Source organism: Tasmannia lanceolata, unplaced genomic scaffold, assembly GCF_043159265.1.
Source record: "Tasmannia lanceolata isolate RefF3 unplaced genomic scaffold, GAP_Taslan_0.1 ptg000015l, whole genome shotgun sequence".
NCBI classification, from domain to species: domain Eukaryota; kingdom Viridiplantae; phylum Streptophyta; class Magnoliopsida; order Canellales; family Winteraceae; genus Tasmannia; species Tasmannia lanceolata.
This window is the reverse complement of record NW_027518692.1, coordinates 19,846,546-19,872,364: the sequence shown is the minus strand read 5'-3', so window position 1 is coordinate 19,872,364 and position 25,819 is coordinate 19,846,546. Positions and strand designations below refer to the sequence as shown.

At 37.6% G+C, this 25,819-nt stretch overlaps 1 protein-coding gene across 2 annotated transcripts in view; it reads right to left on the bottom strand.

Moving 5' to 3' along the window:
* Positions 1 to 4,221: 4,221 nt before the first annotated feature.
* The window catches only part of LOC143893108 (Insulinase (Peptidase family M16) family protein), a 75,792-nt gene continuing 54,194 nt past the window's right edge, over positions 4,222 to 25,819 (bottom strand). For both annotated transcript variants that reach the window (XM_077398071.1, XM_077398072.1), the window contains exons 21-24: positions 19,878 to 19,979; positions 19,475 to 19,625; positions 18,375 to 18,507; positions 4,222 to 4,566 (exon numbers count right to left, since the gene is read on the bottom strand). In XM_077398071.1, the coding sequence (XP_077254186.1) occupies positions 18,416 to 18,507; positions 19,475 to 19,625; positions 19,878 to 19,979 (345 nt within the window). In that variant the 3' untranslated portion in view covers positions 4,222 to 4,566; positions 18,375 to 18,415. The remainder of the gene's footprint in view (positions 4,567 to 18,374; positions 18,508 to 19,474; positions 19,626 to 19,877; positions 19,980 to 25,819) is intronic.

The window sequence follows — 25,819 nt, the reverse complement described above, 5'->3', positions numbered from 1 at the left end:
AACAAATGACTTAGATAAATGTTTCACTCAAATCAATGTATGTTTAGAAAACATACTTATTTCTTACAAGAACAATGAGTGCTGTTATTAAAACAACAGCTGCTTAATAACAATTTTAATTTGTTTTAAGTCGGGTGCCTGAATCAATGCCCAAAACTATTTCCTTAGTAGCATGGTTATGGCCTTCTCCTCTCTCTCTCTCTCTCTCTCTCTCTCTCTCTCTCTCTCTCTCTCTCTCTCTCTCTACTGCATCATCTATACCACCCATGTAAAATGAAATGAATCCCTTTAATTGATGGGAGCGTCTCAATCAAAACAACGCACATGAAGGGGGTACTCTGGTTCTATATTGGGTGAGAATATCAAAAGTGAAGTTCAAAATAAGCTCAATTTTATATGGGTGTCGATATCAAAAGTGGTGTGGATTATTACTATTCAATAAAGAGAATTTACCTTTGTGGAGGGGTGTCCTTATCAAAACCATGGTTTTAAATTTCGACCGAAATCCGAAATTTCAGATTCCGGTGGAGACCGACACCGAAACCACCAAAAACCGAAATGGTCATTTATTTCGGCCGAAATTTTGGAATTTCGGCTAAAATTTTGGTTTTTCCGAAATTGGACCCAAAAAATCTATTTTTTTTTAATTAATTTAATATTGAATAAAATATTGGTTTCAATTTTTGTACCAAATTTCGACCGAAATTTTGAAATTTCAAGGTCCGAAACCGGTACCGAAACCGAAATTTTAAACCTTGATCAATACTAGTTACAATCCTCAAGTCACCCATAGGCCACAACTCACTTGTAGATAGATATTAACAAAATTAAATAATTAATGATAAAGCAAATATTAAATATATTAAATACTATTAGATATATACATCTCGTTGTACGTAGATAACTCCAGTTGTTTCACGACATCCATCTTGGATCAGTTATATTTTAATTTACTTTTAGCTAGGTTTCAAGAGATGGAAGCAGGACCTAGAGATTGTTCTAGGAATTATGGATTTTGACTTGGCCCTTAGAGAGGATGAGCCTCCAAAACCAATGCAATATTGCTCTCGTGAAACGAAGGCCAAGTATGAAAGATGGGTGAAAACCAATCGAATGTGTCTTCTAATCATGCAGAGGTCTATGTTCGAGGCAATCAGGGGTGGGATTCCTGAGTGTGATAATGCCAAGGATTTCTTGGATGCTGTGGGGCAGAAATTCGTTGAATCTGACAAAGCGGAGACTGGAACTTTAATGGATAAATTGATTAACATGAGATATGATGGAAATGGAAGTATGCACGAGTACATCTTACAATTGATAGACGTGGGATCTAAGCTTAGGTCTCTGGTAGTGGACATATCCGATTCATTTATAGTACACCTAGCCTTGCATTCACTTTCGTTGAAATTTGGACAACTAAAGACCACTTATAATGCATTAAGGGAAAAGTGAGAGGCTGAATGAGCTGATCTTTGTGTGTGTTCAGGAGGAAGATCGCTTGAAGAAAGAAAGAATAGAAAGTGCTCACTTGGTACAACATGAGAAAGTTACAGAGTTTTCTTTTCAAAGTGAGAAACCAAACTTTAAGAAACCTTTCTAGTCGAAGATGTTGAAGCTGCCACAAGATCCCAAGCTTAACTTAAGGAGAGCTATGTTATTAAATGTTTCCATTGCAGGAAGAAGGGACATAAGAAGATGGAGTGTTGGCTAGAAAAGAAGAAAAAGGCAGCTAATGTTCACAAGCCAGAGGATTCAAATTAAGGGTGGAGTCGTTATCTAAGTAGGAAATGGAGAAAGTTTCCTTAGAGCTAATAAAATTGGTAGGAAATAATTTTATTGAAGTACAAAGACTGTTTTCAGTTGATTAATCATTTAATGTACTTGGTTAGTGGGAGCACATTTTAATTTTGACATATTGTAAAGAATAACAAGAACTATGTGTAAGCTTGTTCCTGCTACGTAGGCAGCTCTTGTAGTTACCCAGAGCGTAGCCGGTTTGATTTAATAATAATAATAATAAAATTCTAATATTAGTTAAGAAATATATGTTATCATTGGGTAATTGTGGAAATATTCCTGAATAAGAGCCTTAAGTTTTACACTTAAGCATGACATTAATAGTCACATATGCGCTTCAGGTAAGAAGCAAAAAGAGCCTTAAGTTTTACACTTAAGCATGACAGTAATAGTCACATATGGGCTGTTGGTAAGAAACAAAAGAGCCTTAAGTTTTACAATTAAGCATGACAGTTATTAGTCACACGAGGGCTTCAAGAGAGAAGCAAAAAGGTTGACCAATATTGGATTTAACGTAAAACGATCGCATAAAGGTACATTATTTCCATACTACATATTTCATGTTTGTCGGCGATCATTTGTGAACGAGATTTCTGATAATTGTGATCATACTTGGTCATACACCATTTGATGGAGTAGAAGATCATCCTATTCGATCCACTACTATGGGAGATCAAGGTAAGTTTCTTATTCCTTTTGTATTCTAGTACTTTGCATGAGAAGATCCTTTAAATTAATTTATATTATTGTGTTTGTAATCATGGCATATAGATAGAACACCATGATCCTTAAGTTTTACAGTTGTACCAAGTGAGCACTTTCTATTCTTTCTTTCTTCAAGCGATCTTCCTCCTAAACACACACAAAGATCAGCTCATTCAGCCTCCCACTTTTCCCTTAATGCATTATAAGTGGTCTTTAGTTGTCCAAATTTCAACGGAGTGAATGCAAGGCTAGGTGTACTATAAATGAATCGGATATGTCCACTCCCAGAGACCTAAGCTTAGATCCCACGTCTATCAATCGTAAGATGTACTCGCGCACACTTCCATTTCCATCATATCTCATGTTAATCAATTTATCCATTAAAGTTCCAGTCTCCGCTTTGTCAGATTCAATGAATTTCTGCCCCACAGCACCCAAGAAATCCTTGGCACTATCACACTCAGGAATCCCACCCCTGATTGCCTCGGACATAGACCTCTGCATTATTAGAAGACACATTCAATTGGCCTTCACCCATCTTTCATTCTTTTCATTTCCCCACCCTCCTTGTCCCATCTCCCGCCACTTGATGAACCAATATTCCATGGAAAAAACTTCCACAGCGGCCAAACATGGCCTTAGTGTGTGACATTCTCTTGTTACATTTAACTAAAAATTGTAGCACAACTTACAAATATTAATTAGCATGAAGAAATAGAATTGACTAAATTAATGGCTGCAGTGGCTTTTCAAAGATCATCATCTGTACCGGGAAATATGAAAATGCCTGTTCTTATAATAGTGATCAGAGCAACAAGATGAAAGGGATTTGAAGAAGCCAAAGGTGGACAACGGCCTCTGTCCTGCCGCAAACTCCATATGACGTGAGTTAGACAGCTAAGCAGGTTTTTATATGCAGAGGAAACCTGGTTGAGGGAAAGTTTATGAAGCCCAACCTGAAATAGTGTTTGTCCTCGAAAGAAAAAAGTGAGATTTTATATAGTCACATATTGCACAACCTATTTAAGTGTAGCCCAACAAATGAATAGTTTGGATCATCCCATTAACTAGGCCACTAGTCTTTTTAAAAAAAATACTGCACTATATGGATTATCCTATTAGAAACTGCTGTTGGATCAAATATCAAGGGTATTGCCTATTTGCCTCCACCGTACCAAGGCCTAATTTATCAGTAAAATGATATCATTCTCTCTTTCTCAGAGATGTTGGATTGTCACGCACTCATTAATTTTTTTATTTTTTATTTTTTATTTTCTTTTTGAATGGCATTGCCATGCACTGTTCATTCTACTTTCTTTGTAAGCAAGGAATTTTCCATGTTGAGTTTCCTCCCAACTCAAGAGGAAAGGAAAAGTAAACTGAGTTTTTACTGCTACTTGGAAAATTACATCATTTTATTTTCTTTCATCCCATAGCATTATCATTGAATAAAGGAACTGATATCCCCACTAACCATATTTTGACCATGGCAGTTTTACACTTTTTTAATTAGGCTTTCACGGCTGTTACAATACTCAAGATGTTATTAAAATCCATTCAGAAAAGTGTCAAATAAATTGAGTAGCGCCATTATCAAAATATAGTAGTGGGGATATCAGTCTCCAAAATAAACACTGTGCTCAACTTCTTGTTTAAGAACTATTTTTTTTCCTTCTGTTTTTTCCCCTCTTTTGGTAAACTGATCTGGTAATAGACTGGTTCAGCAAACATATGATAAATTAGGCAGTTCTTTGTATGATTGTTCTACCAAATATCATAGTTCTATACATATGGTTTTTGAGAGAAACACCCGGTTTCAGATTGAGGAGATTCCTTTCAATTGAATTATTGTGTGAAACATAAAGACTTTACATGAATAATCTACTTTTATGGATTTGATTGATAAATAAATGAACATTGAAACAATAAAAGGAGAATTGGGATAGTGTTATAAACTCGATAAAAATAGAGCTTATCAATCTACAGATGCAGTGATGCGTTTATTCGGATGATTTCCATTCTCATTCCTCCGAGCGAGAGGTAAGGCCCTGTTTCAAATAATTCCTGCAAAGCAATTAATTCTTAGCTTCAGATCTCAAAAGTCACACAAATTATGCATGCGTGCAAACACAAACACAAAAGTACATATACACATTTGGGGATCAAATAATTAATATCATTGGTAGCCGCATTTTATAGAATTCATTAGGGCATATCAATTATTATATAAGTTTTGTCCGTCACCAAGCCCTTACCCCTACTCACATAGCACTTCCTTCGTCCAACTTTTTCTCCCTATCCTGCCCACGTTATATAATTTTCAGGCAAGAAGAAAATATGACAACCTCCTACTGCTACTGTCAGGCAGAAGTCTCCATTACAACATGTCATTAGCTCCAATGGCATTGTCACGTTAGAGTCCAAAGCTGTTGTGGCCACCACAACGAATTTTACCAAAGAGATTGATGAACGTTTCTTATGCACCTATATACAACATGTAATTGCAATATGTACTTGGAACAACGTTTCCTACAAAAGTACTTTCTTATATCTTATATCATGAAGTTTTTGTTGTAAGTAATAGAAATAAGAGAATTAATTATCAGTGGAGAAACAATGCTCATTCCTAGTCTGAGCAATAAGAAATAAGAGATCATAAATTTATGGAACATTAATTATTAGAGCCCGAACAATAGTTGCCATGGTGGGAAATGGATTCGGGAAGGAAAACGGGAAACACGAGAAAAAAATAGAGGGGAAACAAGAAACGAGAAAACAATAAAAAATCGTACGAGAAACGTCTTATGAAACACATTAGAAACGATTCAGAAATGATAGAGAAATGTTAATGAAAACGGATGTGAAACATAAGGAAAACATGAAATATATGGTTTTGTAGATTTAAATTTTGTTAAGTTCAAATTTCTATTTGGATATTTCTTACTTTAGTTTTTATTACGGCGTATGCTATTGTTTTACTTTTAAATATCTATTCCACAATTTTTTGTGTTTTTCTAAAAATGACTTTCATAAGTTTCACACATATTTCCCATACGTTTTCTACAGGTTCTCCATATGTTTCTCATGTGTTTCATTTAAGTTTCTTACATATTTCTCATGCATTTTGGAAACGAGTTTCCCAACTCTCTGAAACGCGTTTTAGGGGAAACAGGTTTCCCACCTGCCCAAGGAGTTTCTAGCTACTATGGCCCCCAACTATATATGGAAATGATATTTCCATCCCCTTTCTTGTCCCTTCCACCCCTCTCTTTTCGTTTTTTCTGTTTAAAGTTACTTTATTTAAATGGCCAAAATACCCATAAAGGGTTTGACACAAACCTAGAAAGAAGAAGACTGTGCACTCTAGATCCTGCAGCCCTGAATCCATCATTTACCGCCCTGGCCTTCGTAACCTTTGATGATGAGATATCACACCCTCTTAAATCCATCACCTTCGACCATGTTGGTCTGACAAACTGCCTCATACTACCTCGCCCTCATATGATTTCTTCATCACCTCAAACCACGGATGCAACAACTCCAACATGCTGCATTCCTCGTCAACTAATATCAATGAATATAGCTCATTTCGGTGGCGAGTGTCAGATTGGTGCTTGTAGCAGAGACGATGGCACAATGATAGAGAGTAGTGGAAGTAGCAATGATGGTTTTTAATTTTTAGTGGTGCCAATGGTGGAGAAGCCAATGATGGAGGTGGCATAAAACCACAGCAATGCAGAAAGCAACGACAGCTTACGATCAAGGAGTGTCTTAAGAAAAATCATAACGGTGGCAGAAAGAGGATTTGCGAATCAAAAAGAAGAAAAATGACGGGCATTTCATGCGTGTAAAAGAACAAAATAATGGGTTCTCTGAAAGGGAAAGAGACCATGCTGTTGAAGAATTTTTTAATAGAAGGTTCAATTACGATGACTGGATGAGAAAGGAATTGGTGGGTCATTGTCCGTCAGCCAGAGGGTAAGCTTCTTATAATCTAATCTTTTATTTGTTTTTTTTATTGCCTTTATTCTGGTCTCTTACTTATTAAATTACCTCTTAAATGAATCAAATGAAATGGGGTCCATTTCAAAAAAAGAAAGAAAGAAAAAAAAATCAAATGAAATGATGAAAGGGGGGCTCTTCATCCACCAATGCTACCAACACACAAGCTAGAAGGCTTACAGCCTCAGAGGCTAGGAGGACCACAACATCTGCTAGAACCTCAACGTCTCTGATACGTACCTCGAGGGGTCCCATTTAAGATTTAACAATATCTAAATTGGCTTTTGATATTAATGTAGTTGCTGGCAATATTTTTAGTAGTTATCTATCTTAAGTAGGACACGGAGATTTGATAGGACTATTACCATATTGGCCACTCTTAGAATAGTAAGCTAATATTTAATTAGGAAGTAGATTTGGGTAGGATCCTTATTATGTAGGAAAGTTATGTAGGATTATGGGATATAAATAAGTTGTAATCTTCTATTTCATCAATGAAGAAATTATTGTAGAAATTGTGTTTTTGCACAAGAAGGAGGACGACCCTTCCCTCTAAGAAGAACAATCACCTTACGAACCGATTTGGGTTTGTAACAATTGGTATCATAGCAACACGATCCGTTCTCATGTCGAAGCAAATCGAAGGAGCAATGGATCAGTTGGATGATAATATAAGAGAGATCCTATGGCATCTAGCTTCTATGAAGGTTTGGTTCAACAAGATAGCACTATCGTTTGGCGTGAAGTCAGAAGAACCACCTTGTATGATAGAAGATTTGAGAGAGAGCACCGTCGAAAAGCCTTGCACAATAAAACGGAAACGACGAAACAGAAAAAGAGGACAAAAGAAGAAGAGCGAAAGAAATCATAGAGAAAAGAAGCCACAAACGAAAGTCGTCGCTGATTTTCAGTGTCGTCGAGTTTGAGTTCGTCGCTGTAAAATCCGTCATCCCTCTCAACATGTCCAACGCCATCGAAAAGATCCTCATCCAAGACCATTCGTGCATCTAAATCTCAATTATTTCAAAAAAGCGTAGCAAAAGAGCTCTGATGAACGACATGATGAGATTCGTTTGAAGATGGAGATATTGCGGCCCTTGATGACGGCATGCGAAATGATGATTAATTACAAGACGAAGGGAGGAAGAAAGGGACGCAAGATCTCATTTTTCACCAACCAGTGCTTAATCTTCAACCTTGAGGACAAGGTTGATTTCAAGGCGGGTAGAATGATAAGTACTTAGATGGGTCCCACTTAGGATTTAGCAATATCTAAATTGGCTTTTGATATTAATGTAGTTGCTGGTAATATTTTTAGTAGTTACCTATATTCAGTAGGAGACAGAGATTTGATAGGACTATAGCATATTGGCCACTCTTAGAATAGTAAGCTATTATTTAATTAGGAAGTAGATTTGGGTAGGATCCTTATTATGCAGGAAAGTTATGTAGGATTATGGGATATAAATAAGTTGTAATCTTCTATTTCATCAATGAAGAAATTATTGTAGAAATTGTGTTTTTGCACAAAGGAGGATTGATCCTTCCCTCGAAGTGGATCAAGAGGTCGATCTTCTTTCTAAGAAGATCAATCACGTTACGAACCGATTCGGGTTTGTAACAATTGGTATCAGAGCAGCAAGATCCGTTATCATGTAGAAGCAAATTGAAAGAGCAATGGATCAGTGGGATGAGAATATAAGAGAGATCCTATGGCATCTAGCTTCTATGAAGGCCAAGTTCAACGAGATATCATTATCTTTTGGCGTGAAGTCAAAAGAACCTCCATGTCTGATAGAAGAGTTGAACGAGAGCACCGTCGAGAAGGCTTGCACAATGAAAAAGGACAGACGAAACAGAAAAAATGAGAGAAAAGAAGAAGAGAGAACGAAAGCAGATAGAAGAAAAAGCGAAGAAGCCACAAAAGAAATGTTGCCGCCGAATAATCTCCTGTTCCTCTCAACCTGTTCAACACCATCGAAAAGATTCCCACCCACAACCATTGTTTTAAAATTTGGTTTCGGTACCGGTTCGGACCCCAACGAAATCGAAATTTCGACCGAAATCCGGCATAATGATAAAACCACTATTTTATTCAATACCAAATTTCGGTAATTTTGGTCGAAATTTCGGTAAAATATTAATATTAAATTAATTAAAATAAACAGGTTTTTTGGGTGAAATTTCAGGAAAAAACGAAATTTCGACCGAAATTCCGAAATTTCAACCGAAATAAAATACCATTTCGGGTTTCATTGATTTCGGTGTCGGTCTCGATCGAAATCCGAAATTTCTGATTTTGGTCGAAATTTAAAACCATGCCCACAACCACCCGTGTATCAACATCTCAATCATTCCAAAAAGACATATCAAAAATGCTTTGATGAACGGCGTGATGAATTGATAAAAAAAAGTGCTTTGATGAATGGCATGATGAGATCGAATTGAAGATGGAGTTGCCTCAACCTTTGATGAGGACATACGGGATGGTGACTAATTACAAGACAAAGAAAGAACGAAAAGGAGAGATAAAGAATAAAGAAAAAGAGAAGAGATAAGAAATTTGGAGCTCACTTTATATGTTAAAGTGAGCTCCAAATCGATAGTTCATGTTATATTTTTGTCACTTTTCTAATAGCTCACTTTTGAGGCATCAAATCTAATCCGTTCGACTTGATTTTGGTTCCGTTAGATGGGTATTTCGATTATCTATCCAACGGACCCAAAATTTCGCAATTTGTACATGATTTGACAAAGTTATGGGCCATTTACTATTAGGGTATGGCCTTATGACGGAATTTGTCTTATTAGGCAAGCTTTAAGGTTATTTTATGGGTTAGGGCTCTTGTTTAATCTTTGTAAAACTTTAATTGACATATAATTTTCCTTAGAATTAAAATTCCACGAAAAACAGTGGGGTCGGGCATTACATCTCCTCAAACAGTCATCGCTTAATCTTCAACCTTGAGGACAAGGTTGATTTCAACGCGAGTGGAATGATACGTATCTAGATGGGTCCCACTTAGGATTTAGCAATATCTAAATTGGATTTTGATATTAATGTAGTTGTTGGCAATATTTTTAGTAGTTATCTATATTCAGTAGGAGATGGAGGTTTGATAGGACTATTACCATATTGGCCACTCTTAGAATAGTAAGCTATTATTTAGTTGGGAAGTAGATTTGGGTAGGATCCTTATTACGTAGGAAAGTTATGTAGGATTATGGGATATAAATAAGTTGTAATCTTCTATTTCATCAATGAAGAAATTATTGTAGAAATTGTGTTTTTGCACAAGGACGACCCTTCCCTTGAAGTGGGTCAAGAGGCTGATCTTCCCTCTAAGAAGATTAATCACGTTACGAACCAATTCGGGTTCGTAACAGTCTCAAACTCCAGCACTTCCTCCACTAGTCATCCACTAGTCATGGAGGCTATAGAGATCCCAAAAATGCAGGATGGTCAAATTTAATACTGGAGGGGGATAGTATAGTGAAGGCCCAACGAATCTATTTCTAGAAATTTGTAGAATTGAATTGCCCTATTTGAAAGTGAATAAATCAAGATAAACAAAAGACACTGCTCCACAGAAAGAATCTCTGGATTTCTCTTGGCTCCTTTATAATAATCGAAATAAAACTCCATAGGTTACCACTAACCAACTCAACTCAACTCAACAAAGCCTTTGTCCCAAACTAGTTGGGGTTGGCTAAATGAATCCTTTAGAAAACTTTCATGAAGAATGTGAAAGGAATCTATCCGGCTCTAATCCTGGCTCTAGTTGGGTTCTTCTACGTGGATCATTTTCTTCCATTCTTAAGTTTTTGTTGTGGAGATGTCTTCCATTCTTCCACTTACCAACTTTCTTGTCTCATATTTTTTGCTTTCTTTTCTTAAGAAATAGTGTCAAGTTTTTGTTGTGGAGATGTCTTGTATTCTGGCAATGATTCATCACCCTTTTAGTTTGCACTATAAATGTATTTCAGTAATGTCATGATCAGGTGGTATCAATATACAAGCCATGTATCAAGGTTACATTGTGGGGTTTTTTTTGTGCATTTCTTGGCCTGGAGGAAAGGAAGGAGAGTTTGTAACCCTAATTGAAATAATGAAACTCTCTTCTCCCATGGACGCATGCAAACTGCCGAACCATGTAAATCTTGTTTTCTTACTATTTGTTTGTGTTTCTTGGATCTCATCTTCTCGTTGGCTGCACATCGTGATTGATCTTATTTAAAGAGATTAGAGATCTCTCAATTTTCAACGGTTTCATTCTCTGGTATTTCATGGAGTCGATTTGGAATAATGTAAGAGAGAGAGAGAGAGAGAGAGAGAGAGAGAGAGAGAGAGAGAGAGAGAGAGAGAGAGAGAGAGATAGAGAGAGATAGAGAGAGAGATTAACTCATCATAATTAACGGAAACGACCATGACTCGGTGCACAAATTGCGTATGTGCTGGGTGAGAGAGAGAGAGAGAGAGAGAGAGAGAGAGAGAGAGAGAGAGAGAGAGAGAGAGAGAGAGAGATAGATAGAGAGAGAGAGAGATTAACTCATCATAATTAACGGAAACGACCATGACTCGGTGCACAAATTGCGTATGTGCTGGGTGACTGGGATCATTGATATAGTGGGTCCAGGTCTGTTGCTGAACATAGATCTCATTCTCGAGATTGAGATGCATAAAAATCAATGGATTAAAGACATCTTAAAGCATGTCTTTTTCATCATGCTTGATCAAAGGTCTAGAATCATTTGATGAGGGCGGGACTAAGGGAAATAGGCTAGACTTGTGATGGCCAACAATACTCATGTACCTGATCATCTAGGCGGTGTGGGTCCTTGCGGTAGGATGATTGTTTTCCTTAATGAAAACAATATTGTTCAAAACACCTCTCTCTCTCTCTCTCTCCCTCTCTCTCTCTCTCTCTCTCTCTCTCTCACACACACACACGGATATATACATGCACAAAGATGGGAAATGACATTTCCACCCTCTAAATTAGTTGTTCCTCGGTATTTAACTTTTGAGTTTACTGGCCAGTTGGATAGGCAGTGATATTTCCTCATAGGTAATTTAATATAAGGAAAAAAGATCATATGTATTAGCATGGTTTTAAATTTCCACCAAAATTGACACGAAACAACCGAAATGTTTCCGTTTCCATCCCCACTGAAACCATACCAAAAATAAACGCATACCAAAACCAAAATCGTAAGTGTATTAGTGCTATATTATATCGGTATGTGCTGCATAATTATATTTATATGAATTGCATGTGAAATGTGATATATGTATATTATATTTATATAAATTGCATGTGAAATGTGGTGTATGCATTATGTATAAATATTTATATGAATTACATATGAAATGTGGTATGTACTAAACTATCAGACATGCGCAACAACCCATGTCCCTAGGTGTTACGTTTTTTTTTTGAATGGTAAGGTATTTTTTTGTAAAAAGAATACAGAGATATAGCCAAGACCAACATGGTCATAACCAGAGAAAAGAGACAAACAAATGAAAGGAAATAACGCCTTGATCTCATGGGGGAAAAAAACAAAAAACTCCAAGTAGGGCCTAGTAACCCCGGCTGGTGCAAGACCATCTGCCACAGTATTGGCTCCCTTTTGATATGCCGAAAGAATACAGGGAAGGACCACACCCAATCTTGAATCTCATCCACAAGATGCGCAAATCTCCAAGGATGGGGTTGACTCTCAAGCATCCATCCATCTGCTGACGTTGAGGGAATCCCCCTCCACCACTAGGGCAGATATGATGGTACGACCGAACAACCTGATACCTGAAGGACCACCCTGAGCTCAGCTTCATTAGAATTGGCTCTCCCAATCGGGCCAGAGAAAGCCCACTTAATGCTCCTCCTCTAGTCCCTAAGATCTCCAATTCTGGCCAGCCATAGGTTGCCAACTTGAACCATCAAAGTTTTAACCTAAACATCCTACGGTCAGGGAAGTCCACCTGGGGCGAGGAGAATCCCTCAGCTCTCCATTGATACAAATCTCCCTCCAACGTCGCCAAAAGTCTAAGCTGGAAATGAACCTGGAAGATGGGAGAGACTTAGCCCAAACAACGCAAAGCGATAATATCTTAGAGAACGTGAATAACGGGTTTTTAGAGGAACTGCAAAAAATGTTGTTATTTCTTCTTTTCCAAATCACCCAAATAGTTGCTAGTAAGGCTAGGTGTTCTTTCCAAATCACCCAAATAGCTTGATGTTATTAAGCAAACTACAGATGATTGTCTTTCTTATGTGATGGTTTCTATACTAACTCTAGCATTTCCTAAAGTTTCATCTTAGAATTCAATCAGCTGCGTATCTTTTCATACATTTCCATAATTTTACAGGATTTTCACTGAAATTTCCAACTGAAACCGAAATATTTCCTTATCCTTGGCGACCAAAATTGAAATTTAAAACCTTGTGTACGGGTGTCAGCTCCTTCATGTACTTCCTTTCTCCATCTTCTTCCTCCTCTCTAGTTACATATTTTCCTCAAAGTGATCTCTCTCTCTCTCAACAAAACAAACCATGGATTTCTTGGCGGCTCTTCTCCTTTTCCTTGCAATCCTTATATGCAAATTTTCTTTTATCATCCCCTTTTCCCTTTATTTATTTTTTGCCGCCACTTTATCATGAAAATCCCAGCCATGAAACAAGAAAAGCAACAAAAGAAAACTGCAACATTTGTCTTCAACCGTGCTGAACATTGTCGAGGATCCATTAATGCATAGTCGTGATGTGAAGCGGAAGTTCTAATACCTGATGCACGGTTAGTGGAAGCTTTAGTATAGGGGAAGGTTAAGGGTAAGGTATTAGGTGAATTAAAGGGAAATCAAAAAGAAAAAATGGTTGTTGAAAGGGTTGAGTTGGGACTATAGGAAGGGTTGTTGGAATGGCTGAAAGGGCACTTGGAATGTTTGAAAAGGGCTATTGAAATGGTATAATCTTTATCATTTGCTTGATGGAAGGCAAGGTGGATGCATAGGGAAACCTCTGTAAATTATAAGGAGGTTAATTGATTTTGGAAGGGGTGTTGGTCGGTTTAAAGATGGGAGTTCCTGGCTTCAAGAAGGTGGCTAAAGAAATAATAGTATAATTGGTTAAGGATTGGTGGTTGGATTCTTGATTCAAGAATGGTTCTTGAATGACTCGAAGAAAGGGGGTTAAGATCAAGAATTGGGGATAATCGGTTACAAAAAAAGTGATGTTCCTGGGTGACTCAATAAGAAGTTGGGTGTCGACTAACTTTAAGGAAAGGGGCTCAAGAAGAGGTTGGGGTGTCAACTAACATAAAGGAAAGGGGTTGTTTGGCTGTGTTGGGTAGATATAATGGAAATCAGGTGTGAGAAAAGGTGTAGTCGACTAGGTAACTATGGGATTTTGTGGAGGTTTGGGTTGTGGATTGTCGATTGTGTTGAGAGGAGAAGAGTTGAGAAGAGAAGATATGAGAATGAGAGAAAGAAAGTGTCAGTTAGAGAGTTACTCCCCCTCACTTCAGTATTTATATAATGAGAACAAGAGTACATAGACCATATTGCCCTTAGGCTCATATACACTTCTAACACTCCCACTCAAGCTGGAATGTAGATATCATACATTCTTAGCTTGTTACAAATATCATTTAGCTTAGCTTTACTCAAGGACTTGGTAAAAAATCAGCTAACCAGTCTACTAATCGAGTGAAAGAAACACCTTTGAATTCTCTGATGTATAAAATGACAATCCACCTCTAAGTGCTTAGTTCTCTCATGCAAGACAGGATTGGTAGCAATGTGAATGGTAGCTTTGTTATCATAATAAAGCTGAGCTGGGGATGATGAAGGGAAACCAATCTTAGATAGGAGAAAGCGCAACTAGATGAGCTCTCCACTCATATGTGACATGGCACGATATTCTGCTTCTGCGCTTGACTTGGAAACTATGTCATGTTTCTTACTTCGCCAGGACACTAAGTTACCCTTAACAAAGGTACAATATCCAGTGGTGGATCTCATATCTGCTGGTGATCCTGCCCCAATCTGCATCATAAAATCCTTCCAACTTTGCATGTCCATGCTTCTTGAATAACATGCCTTTCCTTATCGCCCTTTTCAACTAGCGAAGGATCTGAATCATGGCTACCCAGTGGGAGGTACGTGGCACACTCATAAATTGGCTCACTACGCCCATTGCATAGGAGATATCTGGACAACTAACTGTAAGATAAATAAGTTTCCCAACAAGCCATTGGTACCTGCCAGGGCCATCAATCAAGTCCCCCTCCTCCGCAAGCAGTTTCGTATTTGGGTCCATGGGAACTGCAGCTGGTTTCATTCCCTATAGAACTAGTCTCATCCAACAGATCTATCACATACTTCCTCTGCGAGAGGGAGAGACTGCTACCAGAATAAGCTATTTCAATCCCCCAAAAATACCTCAGATGCCCAGGGTCTTTTATGGAAAATTCTTTTTGTAGAAGGCCTTCAGCCTCTGTATGCCAGATGTGTCACTCCATGTAATAATGATGTCATCACATAGACTATGAGAAGGACGTGCCCAACATCAGAGCGACAACTAAAAACAGAGTGGTCAAGTGTGCATTGCTTCATGCCAAATCGCATGATAGCATCACTAAATCTCCTAAACTACGCTCTAGGAGATTGTTTGAGCCCAAATAACGATTTTCGAAGTCTGCACACTGAGGAGGACATCTCCCCCTGAGCAACATACCTAGGAAGTTGTCCATATAGACCTTCTCAGTTAGGTCGCCATGGAGAAAGGCATTCTTGATATCAAGTCGATATAAAGGCTAGCCTTGCTTGACAGCGAGGGAGATAAATACTCTCACAGACGAAATTTTGGCAACTGGGGAGAAAGTCTCTGTGTAGTCAATGCCAAATATTTGTGTATACCCCTTGGCAACTAAGGGAACCTTAGGGCGCTCAACGGCCCCATCTAGAAAGTATTTGATAGCGAATACCCAACGACAACCAACTGGCTGAGCACCATGAGGTAGGGAGACCAAATCCCAAGTATGATTGGTCTAAAGAGCGGCCATCTCAGCATCCATAACAGCACCCCAACCGGGGTGAGCAAGAGCCTCGGGTACAGACAAGGACGAAACAAATACGAAACGAGGGGGTGAGATGATCATAAGATACAATAGATGAAATTAGATGTGCAATGCTACAGGAACGCGTAGGAGAGGGAAAAAGAGGTACCTAGGAAGGCGATGTGATCTCCCGCTGAGAAGACAATGCTCGGGCGGAGATGGAGGGAGAAGTGGTGGTATTTGATCGGGTCTCTGATGTCGGTGATATAACTTCAGGGAAGCTGAAGGAGCAGGGAGCACCTGCAATGGAGAAGCAGGAGTAGGAGGAACCAAAGGCATTTGCAATGGAGAAGGAGAGGACTCTACAGGATAAGGTAAAACAGGAAGAGGGAGAGGAACCTGGGACTCGGACAGAACGTTGCTGCTCTCAGCAGGAGCAGTAAAGAATGAGACGGATTAAAAAAAGGTGACGTCTGCGGAAACAAAGAGGCACCACAGCCGAGGGCTATAACAACGATAACCCTTCTGGGTGCGAGAGTACCCCAGAAAGACACACCGCTCTGCCTGAGGAGCCAACTTACTTATCTAGGCTGGGTGAGAAGTTGTGAACAAAACAAACATAACCAAAGACTCGTGGAGTGAGGGGAAAGGGCACCCCCTAAGGATGTAAAACCGAGAAAGGAGAGGTACCATCTAAAACAGAGGAAGGAAGCCGATTGGCCAAGAAACAGGATGTAAGGATAGCATCGCACCAATAGGGTTGAGGAACCCGCATTTGAAAGAAAATGGTGTGGGCCATATCAAGAAGGCATCGTAGTTTCCTCTTAGCAACACCATTTTGCTGAGAGGTGTAGGCACAAGAGGACTGATGCACAATGCCATGGGTAGATAAAAAATCACGAAAGGCAGCAAGGAAGTACTCCCTAGCATTTATCAGTGCACAAACATTTAAGAGTACCATCATATTGGGCAGTGATCTCAGCATGAAATGTGAGAAAAGCATTAAAGACTTCATAGCGGTCTTTAAGTAGAAATAACCAGGTCATACGGAAGAAATCATCCACAAAAGTGACAAATTATCGATAACAAGAAAGAGACTTGGTCCAGGAGGGACCCCATATATCAGAATGCACTAACTCAAAAGGTGTAAAGACTTGACTAAGAACTTGGGAAGGAAAGGACACATGGCGGTGCTTCCCAAGCTCACATGATCTGCACTGGATAGAAGAAACATGACTAGGAATAAAGGATGATTGCTGCAACTTTTGTAGTGAGGGATGACCTAGACAACAATGCCACTGATAAGGGTCAACTGATGTATGCAAAACAACAGGACGGGAGATATCTAGGCGATAGAGACCATCCACCCCTCGACCCGAACCAATCATCTTCCCAGTTGATAGATCCTGAAAAACACAATATGAAGAGAAGAAAGAGACAGAACAATTAAGACGCTTTGTAATTTGGCTAACAGAAAGTAAATTAAACGGGGACTAAGGAACACAAAGTACCGAGGATAAGGGCAGACTAGAGTGAGGGGAAATAGTACTAATACTAGATATAGGTGTAGTAGTCCCATCGGCGAAAGTAACAGTATTGGAGGCACAGTGAAGGACCGAAAAAGAACTAAGGGAGGCAGAGTTCCCCGTCATATGGTTGGAGGCCCCCGAATCAAGGTTTTAAATTTTGGTTTCGGTCACCACCGAAACCGAAACGTTTCGGTTTCGGGCCAAAATCATGTAAAAATATGATTCTGATTTCGTTTTTTTAAAATTTTGACCGAAATTTCGGCGATTTCAGTAGAAAATTTGGCTATTTCGGTGAATATTTCATTAATTTTGGTGGGAATTATAACATTTCGGTGGACTTTTTTAAAATTTCGGTGGATCTATCTAAAATTTCGGTGAAATTTCACCCCGAAATCTTGTAAAGAAACGACTTAATGTAAATTTCGTTTTGGTTGCGGCTGAAATTTAAAACCATGGTCATGGCCCTTTTCTCTTCAATCAAGAGGTTAGGTTAGGAAAGTGGTGAGTGGTGATGAGGGGGAAGGGTGGTTGAGGTGGTGGTGGTCATAAGGAGGGAGGGAAGAATGTGAAAGCCAAAAAATTTCTTACAATATATGTGAGCAAAAAATACTAATTGACTTCAGGATTTTGCAAAAGAAGAAAAGTAAATGGTCTACTGACTGGGAATACCAAATACTGGCCACCCAGTCCAATGTACAAAAACAACAGTATGTGGAACGAACGCTTTTGGGCGGTGGAACTATCATATCCCTACATATTCATTTATGTATGTATGTTAGTTAATGAAAGTAATATATCTAAGCACACATATCCTTACATTCAAAACAATAATTACATGCATGCAAGATCACATACACAGCAAATATACAAGTGTACATGCATTTATGTAGTTCTAATTCTATGTATGTACATGCATGGATACATAGTATACATATGTACATACATGTATACCTATCATGTAGAGGTGAATTCTTGTATCCACATGTATCAATAGACGTAATAACGTAAAAAGAGCATATGGATAATGGAGTAAGGACGCAAGTATGCACATAAATGCATAAAGAACATAGGTAAACAAAAGTTTGATGAAGTTGTTATGCATAGACAGGAAATGCCAACGAGAACAAATTGAAAACAAAGGTGAGAATAATTTCTGCTAAATATATACTTAAAACAAAAATAAGTGCCACAGTTTTGGCTTTAGGTCACTGAATCTAGCATAAATCTAAAATACATTTAATTTACTGGATCTCTATACATGTATGCAGCTAAGATACATACCTCCTAAAGATTAAAGATCTCTTCCCCTTGTTTGAGGTTTATCATGTCGTAGGCCGTGTCATAGTTGATAGACCACGACCAATGGGGAGAACTCCATGAAGATTGGTCGCTGACTCTTCCTCTTCCAAAGATGCTGAATTGAGAAAAATGATAATAGATTAATCATTAATAAGATAAGATGCAAAGACAGAAAATTTCATAATCAAGAAATATGCAAACATGAGAGGATCATCGCAATTACAAAACCAAACCATGGTTAAACTGCTGCGCAATCATATGAAAATACAATATACAAGTGATGGTTCGATTAAAAGAGAACAACTACTGATAAATCTCAGGCAAATGGAATTCTCATTATTAATATTATTGTTGTTGTTACAGTATAAAAGATTAAATAACGCCTTCTCCAACAGCTTAAGCTTTTGGAGTAATCGGTTGTTTGACAGCTGTTATTACCTTTCAGAAAAAAAATTCCTTAGTGCTGTTAAAGAAGGATCCAGACTTTCAGTTTCAACAAAGACATTCCTAACATTCCTTTGTGAGTCTGTTGGGCCGGCATCTTATATGGTAGATATGTAGCAAGCAAAAGCCACTAGGATTTTAGCCATGTCTTACTGGCTTTATAAATATATATTCCAAATCTCTTTGGTTTACCTTTTTTTTTCATTTTGCCAATTTTTTCACATTTTATATTTCCATACCATATTATATTTTGGTATATTTGAACAGGCCTGTCCGCACATTGAACATCTTGTGCTTACCATGTCCAATACCAACATGTCAGTGTCCAAACCAACAGAGTATTGCTACACCAGAAGCAAGTTACTAAGAAACTTAAAGATGAGTAGATGACAACAATAATAAAAGACTCAATAAATCCTGGGTCAATGGATCTTCTCATTACGAGTTCATTTCATTTAATTTCTGACATTTGCAGATCCTGTGGAGCGAAGGTACTACCAAATATTGGATGTAGTCATTATATACTATAAGTCCAAGAAATAGAAGTTTTATGGATCCCTCAATTAATGAACCGAAAGTGCTGTTTGGAAACACAACTAACGGCAGTACTTAAAGATTTTAATGGGGGTATGTCTTACCAGAGATATCTTCTCCTGCCTGGGCCCCAGCAATTCCAATGCATGAATACAAAGATCCTTCATCTACCTTCAAATGCTCATATGCAAGATTTACATCCTCAATTGTGGCAGCTTCATACAGCAAAGGTAGGTCTTTAATGCAAGCTATGTCCTGAATTCCAGTCATAAATGTGAATTTGAGTCATCTAACAACATTGTAAGAAGCTAAATCAAAAGAACAAAAATCTATCTTTTTCTTTGACTCTCAAAAATAAAAAATACAAAGCACTTTTTAATTACACATTTAAGCCATGTCGAGTGTAATTTCAATGTTCAAGGACTGGGAGACGAAAGTATACTGTGTGAAATACAGAAACCTAGAGTCCAAGATTGGGCTTATGTACAGCATATCACTCCACCTTACCTTCCTTGGAACAGAAGAAGCTTGCAAGTGTGCTAGTAATCCAAGCCAGTAAGCATTTGACTTGGTCTCGGCTTCATGTCTCATCAGCAAGGTCCTTCTCGCCTGCCATAATTAGAATATCTAGTTAATGGCTACAACATCCAGAGTCCAGACACATACCCAAAAGGAGAACTAATCTATTGATGGTAAAGGATTATGTACGGAATAAAAATTAATCGTCATGACATCAACTAGTAAAGCAAATTAGGAGTTCCCAGCCATCCCCTTAAGAATGCATGACAAGATTATTCTAAAAGCCAATAACTGCATCAATAGCTGAGAAAAACTAATCACTATCAGAGGCACTGATATATAAATCATAAAATCATAGAAACATCAAAAATTCTTTTTTTTAAAGATAAATTTACTAATAAGCTACAAGGGCCAGGGCCGAGGTGATCCCACAACTATATGTGCAGTCACAAGTAACGGCCAGTCTTTACAAACAAGTATGCATGCTACAAAAACAGTAATATGCCACATCCACTATAGGAGAAGAAGGTATCTCCAACCATGGTTTTAAATTTCACCGAAGTTTCCCCAAAATGACCGAAATGTTTCTGTTTCCATCCCCACCGAAACGAAATCACAATGAATTCCTTCCACATCATTATTTACTATCGAAATTCCCGAAATTCGACTGAAATGGTTGGAACAACAAAAAATGGAAAAGTGTTATGATTTACATCATATTCACATAGAGTTGGGGTCCTCGGAGGACTGGAAATTGTATTTTCTTGTACTTCCTTACATTGTAATTCTTTATTGACTGTACTGTTCTAGCCATGTGCGACAACGCATGTGGCTAGGTGTTCGATGTGATTAAGTCATTATGGATAGCTTTCTAGCTTATGCGACGCTTTCTAAGAGTGTATTTGTGCTTATTCTAGCATTTCCTAAAGTTTCATATTAAAATTTCATCATTTGCATATGTTTCCATTAGTTTCTGTATTTTACAAGATTTCCACCAAAACTGAAATATTTCCGTTTCTGTGCCGATCAAAACAGAAAATGAAATTTAAAACCTTGTCTCTGTTAACTTACCAACTTCTCCAAAAGCTTAAGCTGTTGGAGAAGGGCGTTATTTATCTTTTATACATTAACACTCCTCCGCACGCGTGGCCCACTTGGCAAACATGTGCCACGTGTGGTCCCTTTTTGGGCTGACCATCGCATGTGGATTTTTGCTATCCGGAAGGTTTGAACTCGAGACTTTGGCTCTGATACCATGTTAACTTACCAACTTCTCCAAAAGCTTAAGCTGTTGGAGAAAGACATTATTTATCTTTTATACTTTAACAGTCTCCAACACACAGCTCCTACTTATCGGTTCCTCTAGCCAAGGTGTCTTTTATGTAGTGAAGGATTCAGTTCTGACTAAGAACAATTACTAGGAGGATAGTAGTAGCCAGCTTCCATGTGACCATGGCTCGATCTGTTCATCCATGAAATCATGCTATTGAATCCCTTCCATTATCCTGTTAGATCCCCCTCACAAATGAGTAGATTGGTGAGAATGGTCCATCCTTCTGCCTCATGACACTCTTTAACACCAATTGGCCCAGAAAACACCTTAATGATTCCCTCCTTGGATGATTTCTAAACACTAACCCAACTTTGGCTGGACCCTGATTTCCTCAAAAGCTTGATTCTATTCGGCTTATGAGTGCTTGGAGCAATCAATCTTCATTCTAGAAAACACATCTCAAACTTATAAACCCCACAATTCTCTTCTCACCAACACCAAATTAATAATGACAGTTTGATGTTCGAAGTTAATAATCTGGATGATTTGTGCACCCTTTCAAATATTCTGTGATCTCTTTTATTCTCAATGCCCAATAAGATGGAGGATGTGTTATTTTACAAGAATTGATATATGATGAATGCATGCATTTTTCCTCACAAAATTATGGGAGGTTGACATATAAGTGAGGTGCACCTGTTCAATGATCCAAGCCGTTTATCTACTAGGCTTTGCTTTGGATGGTCCATGCACCGAGCGCTCCCCCATTAGACAATTCTAAGCCTCCAATTTCTGGCCTCTAAATAGACAGTTAGAAAACCAAAGCCAATGGTTTACCCTAATTAGGAAACCTCAACAAATCAAAGGCTTAGAATCGTCCAATGGAGAAGAATTTTGGTGCACCATAGCATGGCCTAGGAAATAAATGGTTTAGATCATTGCACAAGTGGCTCTCTGATGCAGGTTCAAAAGGGAAGGGATTTTCGAAAAAAAGAATAGGGACAGATTTGATGAACAAGATGGAATCCAGTCAATTATTGGGAGAAGTTTGAGATTATAATCAATCTAGGACTGTTATAAGGCAAATAACAAATCTTATGACAGGTTTTAAGAATTAAATCCAACCATTGGATCTGTTCAAAGAATGCAAAACAATAAATTTTTGCTCTCAAGATGAAGTAATGATCAAGAAAAAAAAGGAATTGATGCAATATGGCTGTCAAATCTATGATCAAGAAATCTGGCCATCGGATTTAAGATCAGGGCTGATCATTGTAATCCTTGATGCGGTTGACTTCAAAAAGATATCATGGGAACTTTATTTATCAAAAACACAAAAACAAAGACGTAGTAAAGATGAAAAGATAGATCTGGCCGTCGAAGTTACAATGAAGTTTGATCACTGGAACTTTTTTTATTTTTTTTCAAGATGAAAAAGAAGAAAATCATTGGAATCATATCATAATAGTAATCACGAACCATGGCTTACACGAACTTAAATTTTTTGAAATAAAAAAAAAACAGGAATTTCAAGTTTCCAACAGAAGAGAATAAGAAGTTTGAGGAAGAAGTTTTTCATTCAACGAAAAAAGAAGTTTGGAGAATACCTTAGATGGATGAGAGAAAGAAGGGATAGAAGTTCCGGGGCACCAAACCTTCAGTTTGACCAAGGCATTACACCAAGATCGATGAAGAAAAGCTCTCCATAGTTAGAACAAAAAAAGTGTTTTCATTAATAAATATAAGCCACATTGATGGCCCTCAAAGCCTTTACAATACATAGATCTCAGCCTAGTGATTCTTGAGACTTTCAACAATTCAAATAAGACACTTGTGGGTCCTCTAGACTAAAACCCTAAACTCAAGAATTTTTCCACTTAAAAACATAAAGAAAAAAAAGAAAAAAAAGAAAAACCAACTTCATTCCTATGAAAATAGGGCCTCCCCACTTAAACATGTCATGGGATTTGATAGGCCCTATCTTTATTACAAAACTCACTCGACTAACTTAAGAAGCAAAAGACTGAAACACCCCTTAATGACTTAAATGACTCAAATAACACTATGACTAATAAAAGACACTTATAGCACCAGTGATGAGCCCCACTCACATATTTAGCCCCCTTTTTGATTGCTGTGAAGGAGGGTCCCCATAATTCTCACTTGTACTTATGCCCACACATATATAACACTCATTTGCCAAAGTATCTTCCTTGTCTCCAAGGGGGCCTTTTGATAATCCCACGAAGAGCCTCTCATCACCAAGTCCAGTACTATCCGCACAATGAAAAAGCATCAAATATTTTTTCCAAACTACATGAGCTGATTTGCAGTGGAGATATATGATACACAATCTCCTCCCTACACAAAATACACCAACTTGCACACTAGAATTATTTGTACTTTACCATGTGGTGGTGTCAGGGTAACAGAGCAAGTACGCCAAACACAATTATACGGAGATGCTAGACCATCCATTGCTAGAAGAGATGGGAAGAAAAGTCTAACAAGGAATTAATCTTGAATGTCATGGATCCAAATAATTTTATATGGTTCATTAATCTTAAAAGTCACCCAAATTCTATTATCAGGTTCATGAGGAGACACCAAAACACTTTCTAACATCCTAACAAGAACTAGGTAATAATAAATTTCTTTTGCTTGAAGTCCCTCTTAAAAATCAAGTAAAAAACACTCATTCTTTCTCAATCTCCGACTCTATAGTAGCACTTCCTATTCCCTAATACTTTCTCTATGGGAAACTACTCTGTACAGCTCGGAAATGCATGGCAATGAGGTTACTCGCCCACTGACAATTCTTCCCAAAACCCAATACTATCCCACCATTCAAAAAAAAAAAATCCCTCCATCCGCACTAAACCTTGTCCCAATAAGTTGACTTGAGAAATGCTAATGGGCCACCATGCCTCTAAGCCTCTACTCCCATATAGGTCCTTTGAAACTCACTCTCCAACCCAAACCCATATTTATCCCAAAATCACATGCCAAAAGGCTTCTTTGCTTCACCAAATCTCCAGAACAACTTCATCGAAAGTCTTATCCTCTACTCTCTTTGGTATTCATACTGCTTCCAACCCATGAGGTCCTTTAGTCTTTGTGTTTCCACTTTTCCCTTCCGAAGGAAATTCGATGACTATTTTATATAGAGACTGGAAGAGTGATTCTTCCTAAAACGATAAATAATACCTTTTGGAAATAGCCAACTCCTCCATCACCCTTTCAACAATTGGATCTATAACACTTGGCCCCACCAAGGGTCAGAAAAGTTTATGCTTTTATCTAAATCTTGGCCGTAGATCCCCCGATCGAAGATCAACGGTTTAGATTTTCTATTGGAGCCTTTTGGACCGTCAAATTCGCTCTTACTATAAAGAGTAATTCCATTTTTACTATAAATAGTAAGCCAAAACTTACTACAAATAGTAAGTCCGTTTTTACTATAAATAGTAAGTTCGAACTTACTATAAATAGTAAGTCTGTTTTTACTACAAAAAGTAAGTGGGACCACTTAATATATATTTTGTAGTTAATTTATTGAATAAGAAAAGATTAGAGAGACCTAATAAAATTTGACACTTACCATTACTTTTAGAATTAGAATAAGAAACACAGGGTTTTATAAAAACCCAATTCGTGGGTTTCCTTCCCACTTCTACTCGCTATCTCAAACTGAGAGAGAGAGAGAGAAGAAAAGAAGAAGAAAATAGAAGAAAAAGAAAGATAGGGCTTTCTTCGAATTGATTATTCGCCTCAAGTACGTGCCTAAAATCGATGTTTCTTAGTATTTTTCATGTAAATACATTAGATTTTTGTTTTTGTTTGATCTAAAAGGGTCTTTATGTATTTTCTTTTAGAAGTTTGTTTTCTTTTGGATAAAAAAAGGAATTTTGTTGTCTCTTTTTAGGGTTTATGGTGTAATAATCTTGTTTAAGTGTTAGAAAATTATTTTTTTGGTAACAAAAAATCTATGCATGTGTTTTCTTGGATGATTTCCACGGTTTTTACACAAAAATCAGCATATGATTTCCACGGTATATATTCGATGTATAGTGTAGATATGTTGTTACTTATAGAGATTTTGATATGTTAGTGTGTTATAAGGGTTTTAAAGAGTATATTTTCCTAAAAATCAGCATATAAACAGTGTGAATATGGGATGTTTTGTGTCGATTTCTTTACTTATGTATTGTACAAGTTATAGGTATTGTCGTATGTGAAGTATATGTCACATAAAGGATATTTCTAAAGTTTCAAGGGGCTGATTCTTAAGAAAATCAGCAAGTATCATTGATTCTAAGGACTGTTTTAAATCACTTTTATAAAATTATTATGTAAGGTGTAAATATTGTTTTTCAAAGAAGGGATGATGTATATATGTAATCTACAAGTTTTATGGTTTTATTTTAATCAAAATCAGCACTACTTGTATATGTCTAATACACTTTGTTAACTGTTTTTTTATAAAAAAACAGCCCCTTACGTGTGTATTATTTATAGGTGGTTAAGGATCTTATGGAAAAACACTTTTGTATATGTGTAACATGAAACATACTAATTATTTATGTGAAGAGAGTCCTTTTTTTTATAGGTATGTGAAGAGAGTCCTATTATGTGAAAGATCTTGTATTCCAACTTA